Raw genomic sequence first — 16,713 nt, forward strand, 5'->3', positions numbered from 1 at the left:
ACCTGGGCTTCCTGAGTACCACTCCACTGGTGTGGTGTTTCAGTCCTTGCCTTGCTGTGCTAAGGAGGAGGTGCCCCTCCCACCAGAGAGGGACTTGCCCTCTCACAGGCACCCCTCCTGTGGAGTAGGGGGGAGCATTCCATTCTGTGTCTGGACCACGTGTGTCCACTTTTCCTCCCAGAATTCATTCCACAGCTGGCTCAGTGGAGGTTTTCTGGAGTGGAGGTGCCTCTCCAAGCCCCCTAACCCAGACTCCAGCCCAGGCCCCGAGCTGGAGGGCTTGGGGAGGGCCTCCCCTGGCCCACTGGGAACCAAGCCCATAGCCAGTGCTGCGCCATTTTTGAGCCTGAGTCTGGAGAAGTACTTCCCACCAGCCAGGCCTGGCGCTGGCCACGTGTCCTCAGGTCGGGGCCAGGGTTCAGGGATCTGAAGGGTCAGAGACCAGGGATGGTTCTGCTCTGGGTGCTGGACTGTGGGCCAGGGCTGGCAGGCCGAGGGGCCAGGTCCACTTCTGCAGGCGGGCGGTTGAGAGGCCCAGACCCCCAGGTCCGCGCCGGCGCGTGCGCACGCGCGCACACACACCCCCCGCGGGTGCACACACGGGCAGTGGGTGGTTCTGCGCCCCCTGGCGAGCCCTGGAGAGGCGCCGGCGTCCCTACCCTCGTGCTCGCCTGCGTTTCTGGGGCTGCTGGTCCTCGGCCTAACACTGCGACCTCCCCGCCTTCAGGGGCAGCGGCCCCGAGGCCCAGCCTCGCTGCGCCTTCCTGGCCGTCGCGACTTGGTCCTGCCCTGTGAGATGTGGGGGGCCCCGCGTTTGGGGCCCCAGTCTCTTCCTCCTTCCCCTCCGCACGCTCGCTCTTCCGGGCTCACCTGGACACCTGCGCCCCAGGGCCCCTCTGCGTGCCCTGCCCTCTACCCCTTTCCGGTTCTCTGCACCCGGCCCTTGCGCCCTTGCCCACCTCCCCGCCTTTCTCTGGGCGCCCCCTTCTGCCTGACTCGAAGGACCCAGGGGCCCGTAGGCAGCGGGCACGCGCGGTGGCTGCTCCTGTCCCCGACCTGGGACTCCGGGTGGAGGGGGTTGCTCGCACCCTCGCTGTGGGTCACGCCTCCTCCTGGGGTTGAGGCCCCCGTGGGGCTCTGCCAGCAGGACGTCGGGGCGTGTTCAGCCGAGTTCCGGGACAGGGTGCTGGGGGTGGCAGCGATGCTCGCAGGAATGACGTGGTTCCTTAGCGTCTCATTTCTCACTTATCACTGTCAATTGACTCCACCGCCGCGATGACCGCACCAGGTGCAGACCCCCGGGGCGCCGTGCGAGGTACCCCGTGTGCTTTAAGCCCACTTTGCAGGTGATAAACTGAGGCTCGGATAAGGTAACGGCCGGTAAGGTACTGAGCAGGACTTGAACCTGGAGCCCACCCCGGACCCGTGTCCAGCACACATCCTGTACATCCGGTGCCCACCTGGTTCCTCTTGCCACCTGACCCTCAGACTGCTCCCGTGCTCTGGAGGGCCCTTGATTCCTCTAACCAAAATGGCTTGTTTTGTTATTATTACCATAGGGGTAAAATAGTTATTGATGCAACTCGAACGTGAAGCCATCAGCCTTTCCTGGGCAAGCACTTGGCAGTGTTTTGCGGCAAAGGGCTGCGCCCTTGAGGCAGCAGGGTTCACAGTGACCTGGCTGGCCTCCGCACAGCTAAGGACAGGCCACCTGTGGTGCCAGGTCAGGCTGTAGGCACGTGTGGGGCCAGCTGACTGTCCACTGGCACCTGCCCAGGGTGGGTGGGTTCCGGGGTTCGGCAGTGATCTGGTCTGCAGCCCAGGACAGGGCCAGCCTCCCGGGGGGATGGATGCTCCCTGGGCATACAGACTTGACACGTGGTGTCTGTGCAAGCTGACCCACTGTGGGCCCGCGAGCCTGGACCCTGAGCCACAGAGCCTGAGGCCTGGTGGGACCTGCTGGCTCACCCTCAGGGCCACATGGTGCCAGCCGGGATGATGGCTCTGTGCTCTCTTGTCCCCATCACCCAGCAGGAGCCAGTAGGGAAACTGAGTCATGGGAAAAGGCCTTCCTCTGTCGGGGGGCCAAGTGACAGGTGAGACTGCTTACTGGGTATGGGATACTGGGTGGATTTGTGAATCTCGCTCTCTGAGCCTGAGTTTTTCCTTCTGTAAATTGTTGGATTAGGGGAGTTAGATGACACACATTCAGTGCTGGGTGGTTATCTCTGTGATTAAACTGCGTCCAAACCCTGCCCACCCATTCCTCCAACCACCAGGGATGGGCCCCCCTCTAGTCTCGGTAGGAAGCAGCTGGCTGCCCCAGGGGCTCCCTGATGGGGGGTGCTGGGCAGACTGAGCGAACCACGGGCACGGTGATGTGCCTCCGGTCGGTCCCGTACCTAGGCCTGAAGGCCACAGGGAGGGCAGGTACCCGAGTCCTGAGAGAGAGCAGGGGCCGGAGGGGCACCCAGTGGGAGCCCTGGTGGAGAAGCCTGGAGGGGGGAGGGCGCAGTTGAGTGGGGGTGGGGCGGGAGTCACCAGCCATCAGCCATCCACGGGCCAGATGGCAGGGCTGCCACCATGTGACTACAGGAGTGTGTGCCTATCTGGGGCGCCAGATCCGCTGATGGTGGCTGGTGCCGCCGCCAGGTCAGCGCTGGTGTACCGACGCACTCCTGTGGACAAGGCCGACCTTGGGGATATGGGTCATGGCCAGCCGGGCACTGCAGAACTCAGAGGGGACAGAAGCGTGGTGGAGAGTCGCAGGAGGGTCTGGGTGAGTGTTTGGAGGAAGTGAGAGGTCCCAGCCCTGGTGACCAGTGGTCAGTGGGTTTCCTTGGCAGTCCAGTGTGGCCTGGTCAGCTTCTCCCGTGCCCAGGGCCTGAGGATCAGCGGGTGGTCGGATGCATAGCACTGGGAGCAGCCAGGTTCGGAGTGTGTGTGACTTGAGGCTTTTCGCTGGTTTCTCTGCGATGCTCTTGGATTTGGGTGTTGAGTGGGGAGTCCGAGCCTTTACTGGAAAACTGTTCCAAGCAAGGCCCAGGGCCTGGGCTGGGCTCTTAGGCACCCAGCCCTCACGCCTGAGCTCCCTGCGCTCTGTCCAGCTGAAAGGCCCACCTGGGGGTCCAGTGAGATCCGCAGGGCTCTCTCCTGCTGAGTGTCAGGGTGATGGGGGTCCCGTGGGGTAGTCCGTCTCGGGAACCAGCGTTCGGAGCCCAGGCCGTGTCCTGGGACAGCTGCCGGGGGGCTGCTGGCGGGGCAGGGGGCTGGGACTCTGCGCAGCCGGGGCCGCACTCCATCAGTGAGCTCGCGAGGCGGGTGTGAGGGGGCTGGGCCTTTCTGACCTGGCCGTGCTGCCTGTCCTGCCATCTGTCCCGCCCACCTGTCCCACCATCTGCCTTCTCTTCTTGTTCCCTTCCTGGAGCTTGGCTGCGACCGCGCTGCTGCCCTGCAGTGACGAGGCATCCTTCTAAGGTTCTTCCGCCGCAGTGTTTACTTCCTATTTGGGAAGCAAGAGGCGTGAGAGGGATCCTGCCCTGGTCACTCTTACCTCCTCCTCTCTCCCACGTGGGCTCCTGCATATCCTCAGAGTGAGACCTGGGCCGGCTGCCGGCCCTGCCGTGTCCACTGATGTGACCTTGGCCATTAGTCTTCTTCATCTGGGTCGACACTGGGCCACCTCACAGAGGGGTCTGGGTGGTACCCGCTGAGGCACAAGCAGTGCTCCGCACCGGGCTAGGGACACTCGTGGTTCATGCCACATTCTGCCGCAGCCCAGCTGGCCAGCCTCACAAAGGCTGGGTCCCTCCAGCATTGTCACATGCCTGGCTCGGACGGGCTCCTGAGGGTGGGGCCTGAGCTCACACCCGCCTGCATCCTGTATCCCACATCTGCATCCCCATCCTGCATCGCAGAACAGGTGTTTGAATGAATGGATAATTTCATCAGGTTTACAAAATTAGTCCTGAATTAGTCAGCTTTTGCACTTTGGACTGATTCAGTACTGCTGTGTTTTTGGGTGTTTGAGGCGTCTTTGGGGCTGCTTGTTCACTACTCTTCTAACCTCCTAAGCTAAATGCTACCTTCATTAATTTTATTTTTGTCTTGTAACACTGAAATCTGTCATTGCTATGAATTTATTTTGAGAAAATATTGACATCGTGTGCCAAAAAAGACATTCCTACTGGGCTCTATTTTATTCTCTTATAGTTTTTATTTCAAAATTGGGTGAGTACTTCTTCGTATTTATATCAATTGATTTTCTTTGCTGTGGACATTTAAAAGTCTAATTTAGGGGTTTCCCTGGTGGTCCAGTGGTTAAGACTCTGCGCTCCCAGTGCAGGGGGCCCGGGTTTGATCCCTGGTCAGGGAACTAGATCCCACATGCCGCAACTAAGAGCCCGCACACCGCCACGAAGATCCTGCATGCCGCAACTAAGACCTGGTGCTACCAAATAGATAAATAAATATAAAATAAATAAATAAAAGTCTAATTTATAATTTGATTTTCAATGTTGTTGAATGAGGCTTCCTGATTCAAACCAAAGAGAGAGAGTTCCTGTTCCGAATCTTTACCTTCCTCCAGTCGGCAGGCCTCCGAGCTGGCCTGAGGGTGACCCTGCCCTGCTGGACCGATTTAGTCCTGAGTGATGAGCCGGCTGGAGACCGCTGTGTTTGTTTCATTCTTTGCATACTTAGAAATGGAAATGTAGCACCAAAATTTTCTTTTGGATTCTGTTAATCAGCACAGATTGAGTTCTGTAAGTTGTGTTCATTCATTTCCTGGACTTCTGCCCGGAGGTTCTGTCTCCCTAGCATCTGGGGTGTCCGGGTGAGTATGGCGGCCGCACTCGGTTAAGATTCTCCTGCTGCCCCTCGGCATCCCCGGGAGACACAGGGAACTTTTGATTCTTCTTTGGAAATGCCGGTCCTGAGGGGGCTGGAAAGCTGTCTCAGAATATCACTTAAAATTTAAAAATCAAAAATAAAAATTAAAAAATCACACAGATCTTTTGTGTCTCAACAAAATAAAGATAATTGTTAGGTTAAAAATTTTTTTTTTTATTCTCTAGTTTCTGCTGTGTGTGTGTGTGTGTGTGCTCAGCTCTCTCTTTGCTAATGGTCAACACATTCGTAGGTGTGCTCTTAAGGTCTTTGATTTACTGAAAACAAAGCAAGGTGAGCCCAAAGGGTTTGTCTCTGTGCATCGATTCCAAGGTGGCAGATTCCACCACGCCCACCCCGTGCCCTTCGCAGGGAGAGCGGGAGGCTGTTCGTGGTCACGGAGACGTTTAGCCCATGCAAGGCTTGTGGGGGTTGGCTGGGGTCCTCCAGGACTGGGTGCTGTTGTTTTCTTCCCTGGCCTCTCCCCGGGGAAGGCAGGCCCTTTCCAGTTCTCCACAAGGCCCACTGCTCCCTTTTGTCTTCTCCCCCATGTAGGTGTCTGCCAGGCCCTGAAGACACGAGATTGAACCCTGGTTGGGGGGTCAGAGGGCAAGGGTGTCTCTCCCTCCTCCCAGCTTCTGAAACTAAGAGGAGGCTTCAGGGTGGGAAATGGGTCCAAATGGGCCTTAATGGAGGGATGTGGGTCGGGGTGGGGGGAGCTTGACTCAGGGTGGCAGGGACAGTGGGTGAGGGCACCATTCAGAGAGTCAGCCGGCTCCCCACCTCCCAGCCCCTCTCCTTCTGTCTTTCCTTCCGGTCAGCACAACAGGAAAGGGGCAAAAATGTACTGCCAGCCCCTGACCCCAACCTGGTTCCTGTCTCATCACAGAGGGGTCACTGGTGGCCCTCCTGGGCGTGAGTCAGCTGAGCCCATGGCGGGGGCCAGGGTCTGGACCTGCCCCATTCCTGGCCGTGTCCGCAGCCCTGCATCCTTGGCAGTGGGTGCGCAGGTGCCTTTGCTGGGTGTGTGCACGGATCGGTGAATCCCCGCCGCTCTCCTGTGGAGAAGCCTGGGTCACATGTCCGCCTCCTGGGCCAATCACTGAAGCCCCCCTCCCCCCTGCCCGAGGTCGGCTCAGCCCGCCTGAGGGGCTTACTCACCACCCAAGGGGTTTGGGCCGGCATCCCGAGTGACCCAGAGTCAGGCACTGATGAATGACCGAGTACCCTGAGCGGAGGAAAGAACCACCCTGGGATGGGCCACGTAGGGGGAGGGGGGGGGAACACGGGCTCCATCGAGCAGTGAGCTGAAAGAAATTACAAAAATAAGTTACCTTATGTTCAACAAAATGTAGGGTGTAAAGACAGCCATGTGCTGAATCTTAGGTAGAAGAAGGAGGGAACCGAGGGTTGATTGGGTCCTTCCTTCTCTTCTGTCTTTCTCTGTCCCATCCTGAAGGGCACCTTTTATAAAAACATGTTTGAGGGCCTTACCACCCTTCCCGTGGGCTTGTCCTAATCCTGGAGACTCAGATCCAAGGGGACAGCCCTTGGCACCTCGGCTGGAGGGAGCACAGCGTGGAGGCCTGGGGTGGGCGTGAGCGTGTGGACAGGACAGCACGTGGCCGGCGGGGCTGGAGCTGGGGACAGACCTGGGCGGTCACGTGGCCGGCAGGACGGGTGGAGGCGCACGGAGCTGGGCCTTCGCTCCAAGGGTGGGGTTACGCCTGAAGACCCAGAATCAGAAGAACGCCCCGTGCCTTTCGTGGGAGGTGAGCCTCTGAGAGAAGCGTTTCCCGCCACAAAGCCCCGCACCTCCTGGGTCGTGGAAACTGGGCTGAGCGCTGGGAGGAGGCTGGGGAGCGGCCCGCGCCCTTCCTTCAGCGGCCGCCTTCATCACTTCAGTTTAGTTGAGGACTAAAACTCCTTTCTGAGCGCTGATTCCACCGTCCCGCGCCCCGGCCCTCCCCAGCCCTCGTCTGGGGTCCTTCTCCCCACCCCCGGGGCCTCAGGGGAGCCGGCGGGGTGACGGGCCCCGCCCACGGTGGGGACAAGGCCACGCCCTCCCGGGCGGCGCTCACCCCCTCTCTCCCCGCAGCGGTCGGACCCGCAGCTGCTGGCGCAGTTCTACCACGCGGACGAGGAGCTGAGCCAGGTGGCCGCCGAGCTGGACAGTCTGGACGGGCGGAAGGACCCCCAGCGCTGCACGCTGCTCGTCAGCCAGTTCCGCTCCTGCCAGGTGAGCGGGGGGGACGGAGGGGAAGGAGAGCGCGGGCCAGGGGAGCGCCTCAGGGAGGGAAACCGGACCGGAGTGCGGCGGGGGGTGGGGGGAGGACATCCCGGGGACAAGAGCAGGTTGGAAGGGGCGGGTTCGCGGGACACCCTCGGAGAGGAACGTGGGAGGACGAGGAGCCGGCACGAGGAAGGGGACGACGGCCCGCGGGGCCGCCGCAGAGCTGGCAGGGTGGCGACCTCCTGCTGTAGGGTTCAGCTGGTCCTGGACACCATGCTGGGAATTCCTCTCGGTTCCCTGAACCCGGGAGGTTTCGCCAGCACTAGAGCACGTGGATGAAGCAAGTTTTGTCAAGTGACCGTCTGGGTCGGTCATCAAGTTCCAGAACCTTCTCGGTGTATTCAGCCCACCAGTCTGAGTCTCTCCACCGGGGAGGTGAGGGCTGTGCGTCCTAGATCACAGGGGTGGGTCTGGGGAAGCAAATGTCCCATCGTGTGTTTCAAGCATCAAGGGTTCTTACAGAATCCTTGAGGGGACGGGAAGAGTACACCCCATCCCATTCCCATCTCTCAGGAGGGTCCAGGGACCAAGGGGACAGGAGGGTCTCCCGACTGGCTGGTCTGTCGATGCCCTGCTTCCCCACCGGAGGATGTCCTTCCTGTGCCCTCAGCTCGCCCACCGCTGGCAGCGAGGAGGCCTCTCTTTGCCCCCTCCCCCCACCACAGGGTGGGGCTACCTGCAGGGGGCTGTGTTTACTCCCAAGGCCACTTATGCCCGCTCACTGGCTATTGTAACTGCATGTTACACAGAGTGACCGAGTGGGGTGAAACTCGGCTTGTGCCTTGCAGAGCCTCGGCAGGGAAAATCAGAGAGGGGGGACGGCCCTGGGAGTGGATGCGTGTGAGGCCGCTTTAAAAAGGTCGAGAGGGCTTCCCTGGTGGCGCAGTGGTTGAGAGTTTGCCTGCCGATGCAGGGGACACGGGTTCGTGCCCCGGTCCAGGAAGATCCCACATGCCGCGGAGCGGCTGGGCCCGTGAGCCATGGCCGCTGAGCCTGCGCATCCAGAGCCTGTGCTCCGCAACGGGAGAGGCCACAACAGTGAGAGGCCCGCGTACCACAATAAAAAAAAAAAAGGTCGAGAAACGAATCATAAAAATCAGCCAAAGTAGTTCACGCTCACATAGCGACACAAGCGTCTTTCACTTCTCACTGCTGTCTGAAGACCCCTGTGTCGGGGTCCCCAAAGCCACGCTGGGCTTCCAGCAGGAGGACACAAAGGGCTCACGTATACTCAAGGCTCTGATCCATCACAGTGAAGGGCTGTGAAGCAGAACCACTGAAGGGAGAGGGCCTGGGGGCGAGGTCCAGAGGAAACAGGCGCTAGCTTCCAGAACCCCGTCCCGTGGAGTCACGCAGGCCACGCTCCACCCCCGAGCGACACGCTGTCCCCAGGGAAGCTCGTCAGAGACTCAGAACCGGGGCTCTCATTGCGGGCCCACAGGCTCCGCGGGCCCCTCTGCCGGGCACACACCGAACTCCAGCCCCGGGGAGGGGGGAAGGGTGTCAGCACAGACATAGCAAGGGAAGCCCAGGGAGCCCCCCATCCCGACACCCCAGCTCCCGGACGCCAGCCCAGGGCCAGCCCCGCACACAGGCCTCGCAGAGGGCAGCAGCCAGGCCCGCTGGGAGGACTCCTCTCCCCACAAACGCGTGGCTGAAAGTTATGGCTGAGGCATCCTGGGTGCTGGCTCTGTACTCAGCTGCCCGCCCCGGGAAAACGGACTTAGAAGAGGCGCCGAAGTGAGCCTCCCCGTGTGTACCGTAACTTCATAAAGGCTTGTCACTGTCACATTTGTTTCACTGGCCAGTTACTGGAGCTCCTTGTTTTGTCAGGGTTTCGCACTACGGTGAATTTCTACAAAGCTCAGCTATTTAGGTTGGAAAGTCACTTTTATTTCTAACATCTCTCTTGAAACAGGTACTTTTTTTTTTTTTGGCTGTGCTGATCAGCTTGTGGGATCTCAGTTCCCCAACCAGGGATTGAATCAGGGTCATGGCAGTGAAAGCCCGGAATCCTAACCACTAGACCACCAGGGAACTCCCCGAAACAGGCATTTTGCCATTTCTAATTTTCATTGACCTTCACGATGCTGTCAGTTCACTTGTTCATTCATTCCTTCATTCAACAGCACTCACTTGCAGAGGTGCCCCTGGGCAGAGGGTGGATGATGTCATAGGAGGGAGCCAGGCAGGCGCAGGGGAGGTGGGCATTTGGCAGGCCGTTGCGGTCAGGGAGGGGCTTCGACAAAGGCCGAGAGCACGGGGTGATGTGTGTGATCACAGCACGAGAACCGAGATAACGTGCAGGTCTGATGGAGGCGGCTGGCTGCAGCCCACTCTGCCGGGTCACTTGCTGGCCTTGATTTTAGAGCACGGTTGCCCTGGGGAGGTCACCCAACTCCAGATTTAGCTGGTCCCCCATCCCCTGAAGTTCCCAGCACCTGTGAGTCAGTTCTAGAGGATGTGGACGCCCCTGCCAAGTACCCAGAGGTCATGAATTTCTCGGCCCTGGGTAGTGGCTCAGCCCCCTGTCGGGGGCACCTCAGGCCTCCCAGGTCCCATCAGACCAGGTGGACCCTCAGCTGAGCAGGGGGCATCTGTGCAGAGTGCGCATGGCAACGCCAGCCTGGCCCGGCTCTGCTTTCCGGGGGCCCCTGCGGGTCCTCACGTTGGTCTCAGTGCCGCTCAGGTCATACCTTCTGTCTGGGGTCAGCCGGACAGGCTGGTGCCACGCTGGGTGTGGTGTTTTGCACCTTTTGACCCGAAATGGGGTCTTCTAGCTAAGTCTCCAGCCTGACCAGGCACGCAGCAGAGGCCCAGTGAACCGCAGCTTCTCCCATGTGGCACTGTGGAGGGTGAGGCAGGTGCATTGCGGTTCAGCCTCGCTGGGCTGACTCTCATCCCAGTTAGAAGGAATCTAAGTAATGCGCCTTTGCGTAAACTGAACTTTCTTCAGGAAAATTGTGGGCTAGGGCACACGAGTGTGCAGGTGGTTTCTGAGGACGTTTGCACGGGTTTTCGTTTTCCTTCTTGCTTCAGAAAATCATAAAGGATTTAAGGAATCATGCTGATGGTGCAGTAGGATGAAATGCATTCTGGGCTGTTGTTATGCACTGAAGTGTGTCCCCACCCCGCCCCCAATTCATGTGTTGAAGCCCTAACTCATAGCGCCTCAGGTGTGACTGCATTTGGAGGTGGAGCCCTTAAAGAGCTGATTAAGGTAGAATGAGGTCACTGGGGTGGGCCCTGATCCAATCTGAGTGATGTCCTTACAAGAAGAGGCAGTTAGGACACAGACAGGCACAGAGGGACGACCACGTGAGGACACTAAATCCCTTATCAGACGATGACTTGCGAACATCTTCTCCCAGTCTGTGGATTATCTTGTCATTCTCCTAGCAGTTTTGCGAAGAGCCTAAGTTTCAAATTTTGATGCAGCCCAATTTACCTGTTTTTTCCTTACATAGATCATCCTTTTGGTGTCATATCTAAGAAATCTTGGTCTAACCCAAGGTCATCAAATTTTCTCATTTTCTTTCAGAAAGAAAGAAAGGTTTTTTATTTCTTTATTTATTTGGCTGCGTTGGGTCTGTTGCTGCGCGCGGCCTTTCTCTAGTTGCAGCAAGCAGTGGCTACTCTTCCTCGTGGTGCGCGGGCTTCTCACTGTGGTGGCTTCTCTTGTTGCGGAGCACGGGCTCTAGCCACACGGGCTTCAGTAGTTGTGAGGTTTTATATTTAGGTCTCTCAACCATGTTGACCTAACTTGAGTATATGGTGTGAGCTTTCAACCAACATTCGTATTTCTTTTTGCAAATGCATTTTCAATTGTTCCAGCATCGTTGGTTGAAAGACCATCCTTTCTCACTGAAAAGGCTGTCCTGTCCTTTTTGTACTAAACTGTTTCTGCACCTTTGTTGAACATCATTTGTCCATATCTGTGTGGGTCTGTTTCTGGGTCCTCTAGTCCGTTCCACTGATCTGTCTTAAGGCCAGTATCACACTGTCATAATTATGGTAGGTTTAAAGTAAGTTGTAAAATCAGAGGGCATCAGATCTCCAACTTTGTTCTTCTATTTCAAAGTTGTTGTGGCTGTTCTAGGTTCTTTGCATTTCCATATGAAACTTAAAAACAGCTTGTAGATGTCTACAAAAAAAAGCCTGAGTTTTTGATTGGGATCACATTTAATCTATAGATCAATTTTGGGAAAAGCATTGAGTTTTTCACCATTCAGTGTGATGTTAGCTATCGTAGGGTTTTCATAGATGCTCTTTTTCAGGCTGAGGAAGTTGCCATCTATTCATAGCTTGCTGAGAGTTTTATCAGGAATGGATGGATGTTGGATTTTTTTCAAATGCTCTGTGTCTGTTGAGGTTATCGTGTGTTTTCCTTTCCTCTTAGTTTGTCGATATGGTAAATTACATTTAGATGTTATTAACTATTTTTATTACTGTCCGCCCCATCACCCACAGCAACAGCAGCAGTAACAGCAGCTGATCCGGGAGGGACAGATGGGATCAGCCCCTGTAAGGTCCCTACTGTATGTGTGAGGTGGTGTCGAACTCTTTGAAAGTAGTCTTATGTCTTTATGTCATACGTGTTCGTCTTACATGTGTTTAGACTCACACTATATTGTCAGTGTTTTCGTTTAAACAGTCAAATGTTTTGTAAAGAAAATTAAACAATAATAAAGGCTCTTGCATTTTTCCCGTGCGGTCGCCCTTTCTGGTCTCTCTGTTCCTTCGTGAAGATCTCAGTTTCCATCTGGTGTCTTTTCCCTTTTGCATGAAAGACTTTCTTTAGCATTTTTTGTAGTGCAAGTCTGCTGGTCATGAATTCTTATCTTGCCATCAACTTGGAAAGCTATTTTTGCTGGGTTTAGAATCCTAAGTTATCATTTTCCCCTCAATACTTGAAAGATGTTCTTCCACTCTTCTCACGTGCATTGTTTCCAGTGAGAACGCTAATGTCATCTTACCTTTGTTCCTCGTATGTACAATTTTTTCTCTTGCTACTTGTGAGATTTTCTCATTTTATTAGTTTTCATCCATTTGATTATGCTGTGACTTTGTATCGCTTTCTTTGTGTTTCCTGTGCTTAGGGTTCATTGAACTTCTTGGATCTGTGAGTTTATAGTTGTCATTAAATTTGGGGGAAAAATTAGTCACTACTCCTTCACATATTTTTTTGTTTCAGTTCTCCTCCTCTTGGGTCTTGAATTATACATATTTTGACATATTGAGGTTGTCCTAGAACTCACTGATGGTCTCTTCTATTATTATTATTGGTATTTTCTCTCTGATAAATTTGGGAAGTTTCAATTGCTATGTCTCCAAGTTTATTGTTCTTTTTTTCTGACCTGTCTAATCTGAGGTTAATCCCATCCCGTGTATTTTTGTTTTCACCTCAGATACTGTAAGTTTTGTCTCTGGATCAGTTTGAGACCTTTTTGTTTCTTCATTGATTCTACGTAACTTTCTGAACACACACAAGTCAGTTATGACAGCTACCTTCATCCCCTGTTCTATCACCTCTGTCAGGTCTGGGTTGGTTTCGATGGGTTGCTTTTTCTTTTCATCATGTGTCATATTTTCTTAATTCTTTGCAAGCCTGGTAATTTTAAAAATAATTTTTAAAAACTTATTTATTTTTGGCTGCGTTGGGTCTCTGTTGCTGCGTGCGGGCTTTCTCTAGTTGCAGCGAGCAGGGGCTACCCTTCGTTGTGGTGCGCAGGCTTCCCATCGTGGTGGCTTCTCTTTGTCGCGGAGCACGGGCTCTAGGAGCGCGGGCTTCAGTAGTTGCAGTGCACAGGCTTCAGTCATTGTGGCTTGTGGGCTCTAGAGCACAGGCTCAGTAGTTGTGGCGCATGGGCTTAGTTGCTCTGTGGCATATGGGATCTTCCCGGACCAGGGCTCGAACCCGTGGCCCCTGCATTGGCAGGCGGCTTCTTAACCACGTGCCACCAGGGAAGCCCAAGCCTGGCAATTTTTGAATTGGATGCCTGACCTTGGGAATTTTACCTTGCTGAGAGCTGAATATTTTTTTCCATAAACTTTTTTTAGCTTTGTTCTGTGATACAGTTTGTTACTTAGAAATGGTTTGATCCTTTTGCATCCTGTTTCTTTAAGGTGTTAGGCAGGATCAGAGCTGTGTTTAGTCTGGGGCTAAGAATAGCCTGCTACCGAGGCAAGACACTTTCGGTATCTACCCAATGCCCTGTGAACCATGAACTTCTCTACTCTTCGGGCCTGTGCCCAGCTGCATACTCAGGGGCCTCCCCAGAGGCTGTCTCCCTGGGCAGCTCACTTATGTCTGCTACTCTGTCCTCTGGATTCTGGCTGCCTTGGTCTCCCCGGGCTCTCAGCTCTGTCTCTTCAACTAGGGAGTTTGCTGGGTCCCACGTGGGTACCTTCTGTCTGTGCCACGACCTGAAAATTCCCTCCGGGCAGTGAGCTGGGCAGTCATAGCTCCCACCTCATTTGTTTCTCTTCTCTCTGGGATCACTTACTGCCTGACGTCCAGTGTCTGGACAACCGCTGTCTCATTTGCTTCCATTATTGTTGTTTGAAGAGGTAAATTTCATGCATGTTGCCCCACCTTGGGTGGAATCAGACGCCCCAGTAAACGTCGTTGAGGGACACTGTGTGTTCAGCACTGCTCTATCACTGGGGACCCATCAGTGCAGGGGAAAAGCCCTCACCCTCAGGCAGGTGCCATCCTGGGGCTGGGCAGGGTGGGAGCACTGCCACTAAAAGGCCACACAACTTTGGGTAAGCCCTGCCACCTTGCTGGGCTAAGATTCCTGGCTCTCAATACCAGCTGACGTTTTCTGAGCCCTTGCTGTTATTTTTGCCACTATTTGTTCATTACTTCGTTGAATCGTGAGAAAGAGACCTGCCCACCCAGAAAACCTTTTAAACAGAGCTGACAGTAGGACCACTTGATGTTGGTTGGATTTATTTTTATGTTTTGTGCGATTTCCTTATGGTGCAGAATTTCCTTCAGAGTTTAGAGCATCAGTTGTTTGCATTAGAAAGTCATGCTTCCCGCTCACATCTACTGCCTAAGAAAAATGAAACTCAAGCCTCAGAGGGTGGAGAGGAGGACTGTTGAGATACGAAACTGCTGAGGGTGAGGGTGTGCTGTCTTTTTTTGGAAAGCAGCTTGGTGGAATGTAATTAGGGCCTATAAATGCACTTCACACTCTTTGACTTTGTAATGCTACTTCTAGGGATGAGTGGATTCTGAGGGACTAACCCAAAATTCAGTGTCAGGCACCGCAGTGGTGATCGCGTTACTCACGGTAAATTAGAAATGACGTAAATGTCCAGCAGAAGAGGAAGCAGGGAGTTAAAAGGATGGTCCGTGTGCTGGAATCTTACGTGGCTCCCCGTCACAAGCTGGATTTGTGGAAAGTGATAATAACAGGTCCCAACAGTAAATGACAGCAGCAGAGTACAAAATTATGTCCACAGATGATCCCAACCGTGCTGCTGATGGGAAGCAGCCCACGGGGACAAGAATCGGAAGCGTGCCACCTGCAGTCACTGTCCCCACCTGCAGTCACTGTCCCAAGGACATTCCCTGCCCCTCCACTTTCCCATGTTTCCAGTTTCTCTGGGATGAATGGGTATTAATCTTACCTTTAACAAATTAAAGAAACAAACTAAACTTTTAACATTCTTACAATTCTACTGAATGATGATGGACGTTTAAAGAACAGGACAATTTTGAGAAAAGAATGGGATGTAATTTAAGATGCAGTAAAACAGGTTTGAGAAGACCAGTCTTACACGTGGTCTCCTAGTGATGTCTGTCCCGACAGCAGGTCTTGCCTGTGTCGCGATCATGCCCAGGGTGACACAGGCTTATATGTTAATCAAAGCAGCACAGCAAGTGGGTGGTGAAAATCCACTTTTTGTGTGTCTGTCCACCTAGCATTTCCATTCCTCCAGCTCTCTCCTAAGAAATTTGTGTACAGGAGTTCAGAGAGATGCTCGGGGCGGTCATCGTGGCTGAGGCTGCAGGGAGCCCAGGTGCGCAGGTCCGCAGGGAAAGGTACAGCCGTCACAAAGGGTGATGCACCATGAACTTGGTGACTGACGTGGGACGCGCCCTCAGCCCTCGTAGTGGGTGCTCTAGACACCTGGACGTGGGGAAGGGTGTGCTCTTCACTCTGGATACTTCTGGAAAGTTTGAGCTCCTTGTACCAGTCGCAGAGCAGGCCCACGTGTGCTACCACATCACCTCGTCACCCTAACCTGCACTGGGCTTGCTTCTCGGACTTTCCAAGCAGTCCTGTCAGCCGCCAGCTGGAGCTGCGTCTTAGCGCACTTCCTGTTTCTGTTTCAGGACAACGTGTTAAACATCATTAACCAGATCATGGATGTGTGCATCCCCCAGGACCGCGCCCCACGGGATTTCTGTGTCAAGTTCCCCGAGGAGATCCGGCACGACAACCTGGCCGGCCAGCTCTGGTTTGGCGCCGAGGTAGTGGGTGGCTGCCGGGGTCCGGGGTCACGGTGCTGCAGGGCCCGGCGTCTCCTCCTCCAAGGGTTACAGGTGGTGCTGAGCCTGTAGGGTGGTGGGGAGGCGAGAACACGCTCCCTGGAAACTATACACAAGCAAATAGAGACACGAGGCCTCACATGTGATTTCTATGAGGTTCTCAGGCCCCCAGACACGTAGGGCCTAAAAGCGGTTCTTACTACAATAATGCTGGTATTCAGAACAGCACTGCCCGTCCTGCACCCGCAGGACTGTTGCTTCTTGCGGGGCGGGGCGCCTGCGCCCTGGCCCGCACTCCAGCCCCACGCACAGGGCCCCTCCCATCTTGGTCTTCACCTCCTGAGGAGGTGCCCGCCCGGGGAGGCAGGACCAGCCTCACCCCGGCCAGTGGTGACCCGTGGGACACCCAGACGACCCTTTGGCCTTGCTCTCGGGACCCTAGGGGTGTGCGCTGCCCCGTCCTCCCCGCCTCAGCTCTGCAGGACTCCTGGAATGCCCCCCTCCCCCACGCTTCCGGGCCCTCGTGCCCACCGGCTCCTCTCTTTCAGCCCACTCCACCCGGCTCCTCTGAGCCGCACCTGGTTGGGCGTCCCTGCTGGGGCCCTGGGTAGGCCGTCTCTCCCCCCAGCCTCAGTGCTCAGCTCTGCAAAGCGGGTCCCAGGGGCAGGGGCAGCTGTGCAAGCCATGAGGTGATGCAGGGAGCCTTTATGGACACGAGGCGTCTGCTTCCTAGAACAACCTGGATTTCCTGGGGAGCCGCGGTCAGTCCCGCTGCGGTGGACCTGGAGTACGGCCGGAACCTGGCGTCTGTGGGCCGGGTGGGGAGGGGACAGGAGTCACATGGCCCGGAGGCCCCTGCATGGAGCCCCCAAACCCGAGGGCACTTGTTCTCACCGCCGTGATGGCTCTGCATCTAAGAGAAACCAGGAGGGAGCAGGCGCCCCAGAGCGGAGGGGGGAGGGGGGCAGGAATATGAGGGAGGGGCTCCCGGAAGGGAGGCCTGGGAGGCGTCTCCGGGATGAGGCGC

At 55.5% G+C, this 16,713-nt stretch overlaps 1 protein-coding gene across 1 annotated transcript in view; it reads left to right on the top strand.

Annotated features, from left to right (window-relative positions):
- Positions 1–1,275: 1,275 nt before the first annotated feature.
- LOC112399748 (lateral signaling target protein 2 homolog) overlaps positions 1,276–16,713 on the top strand; it is a 15,725-nt gene continuing 287 nt past the window's right edge. Inside the window, exons 1-4 of the mRNA XM_024745089.1 lie at positions 1,276–1,315; positions 2,622–2,779; positions 6,986–7,126; positions 15,531–15,668. Coding sequence (XP_024600857.1) covers positions 1,276–1,315; positions 2,622–2,779; positions 6,986–7,126; positions 15,531–15,668 — 477 coding nt within the window. The remainder of the gene's footprint in view (positions 1,316–2,621; positions 2,780–6,985; positions 7,127–15,530; positions 15,669–16,713) is intronic.

Source organism: Neophocaena asiaeorientalis, unplaced genomic scaffold (genome assembly GCF_003031525.2).
Source record: "Neophocaena asiaeorientalis asiaeorientalis breed wild unplaced genomic scaffold, Neophocaena_asiaeorientalis_V1.1 scaffold65, whole genome shotgun sequence".
Lineage (NCBI taxonomy): Eukaryota > Metazoa > Chordata > Mammalia > Artiodactyla > Phocoenidae > Neophocaena > Neophocaena asiaeorientalis.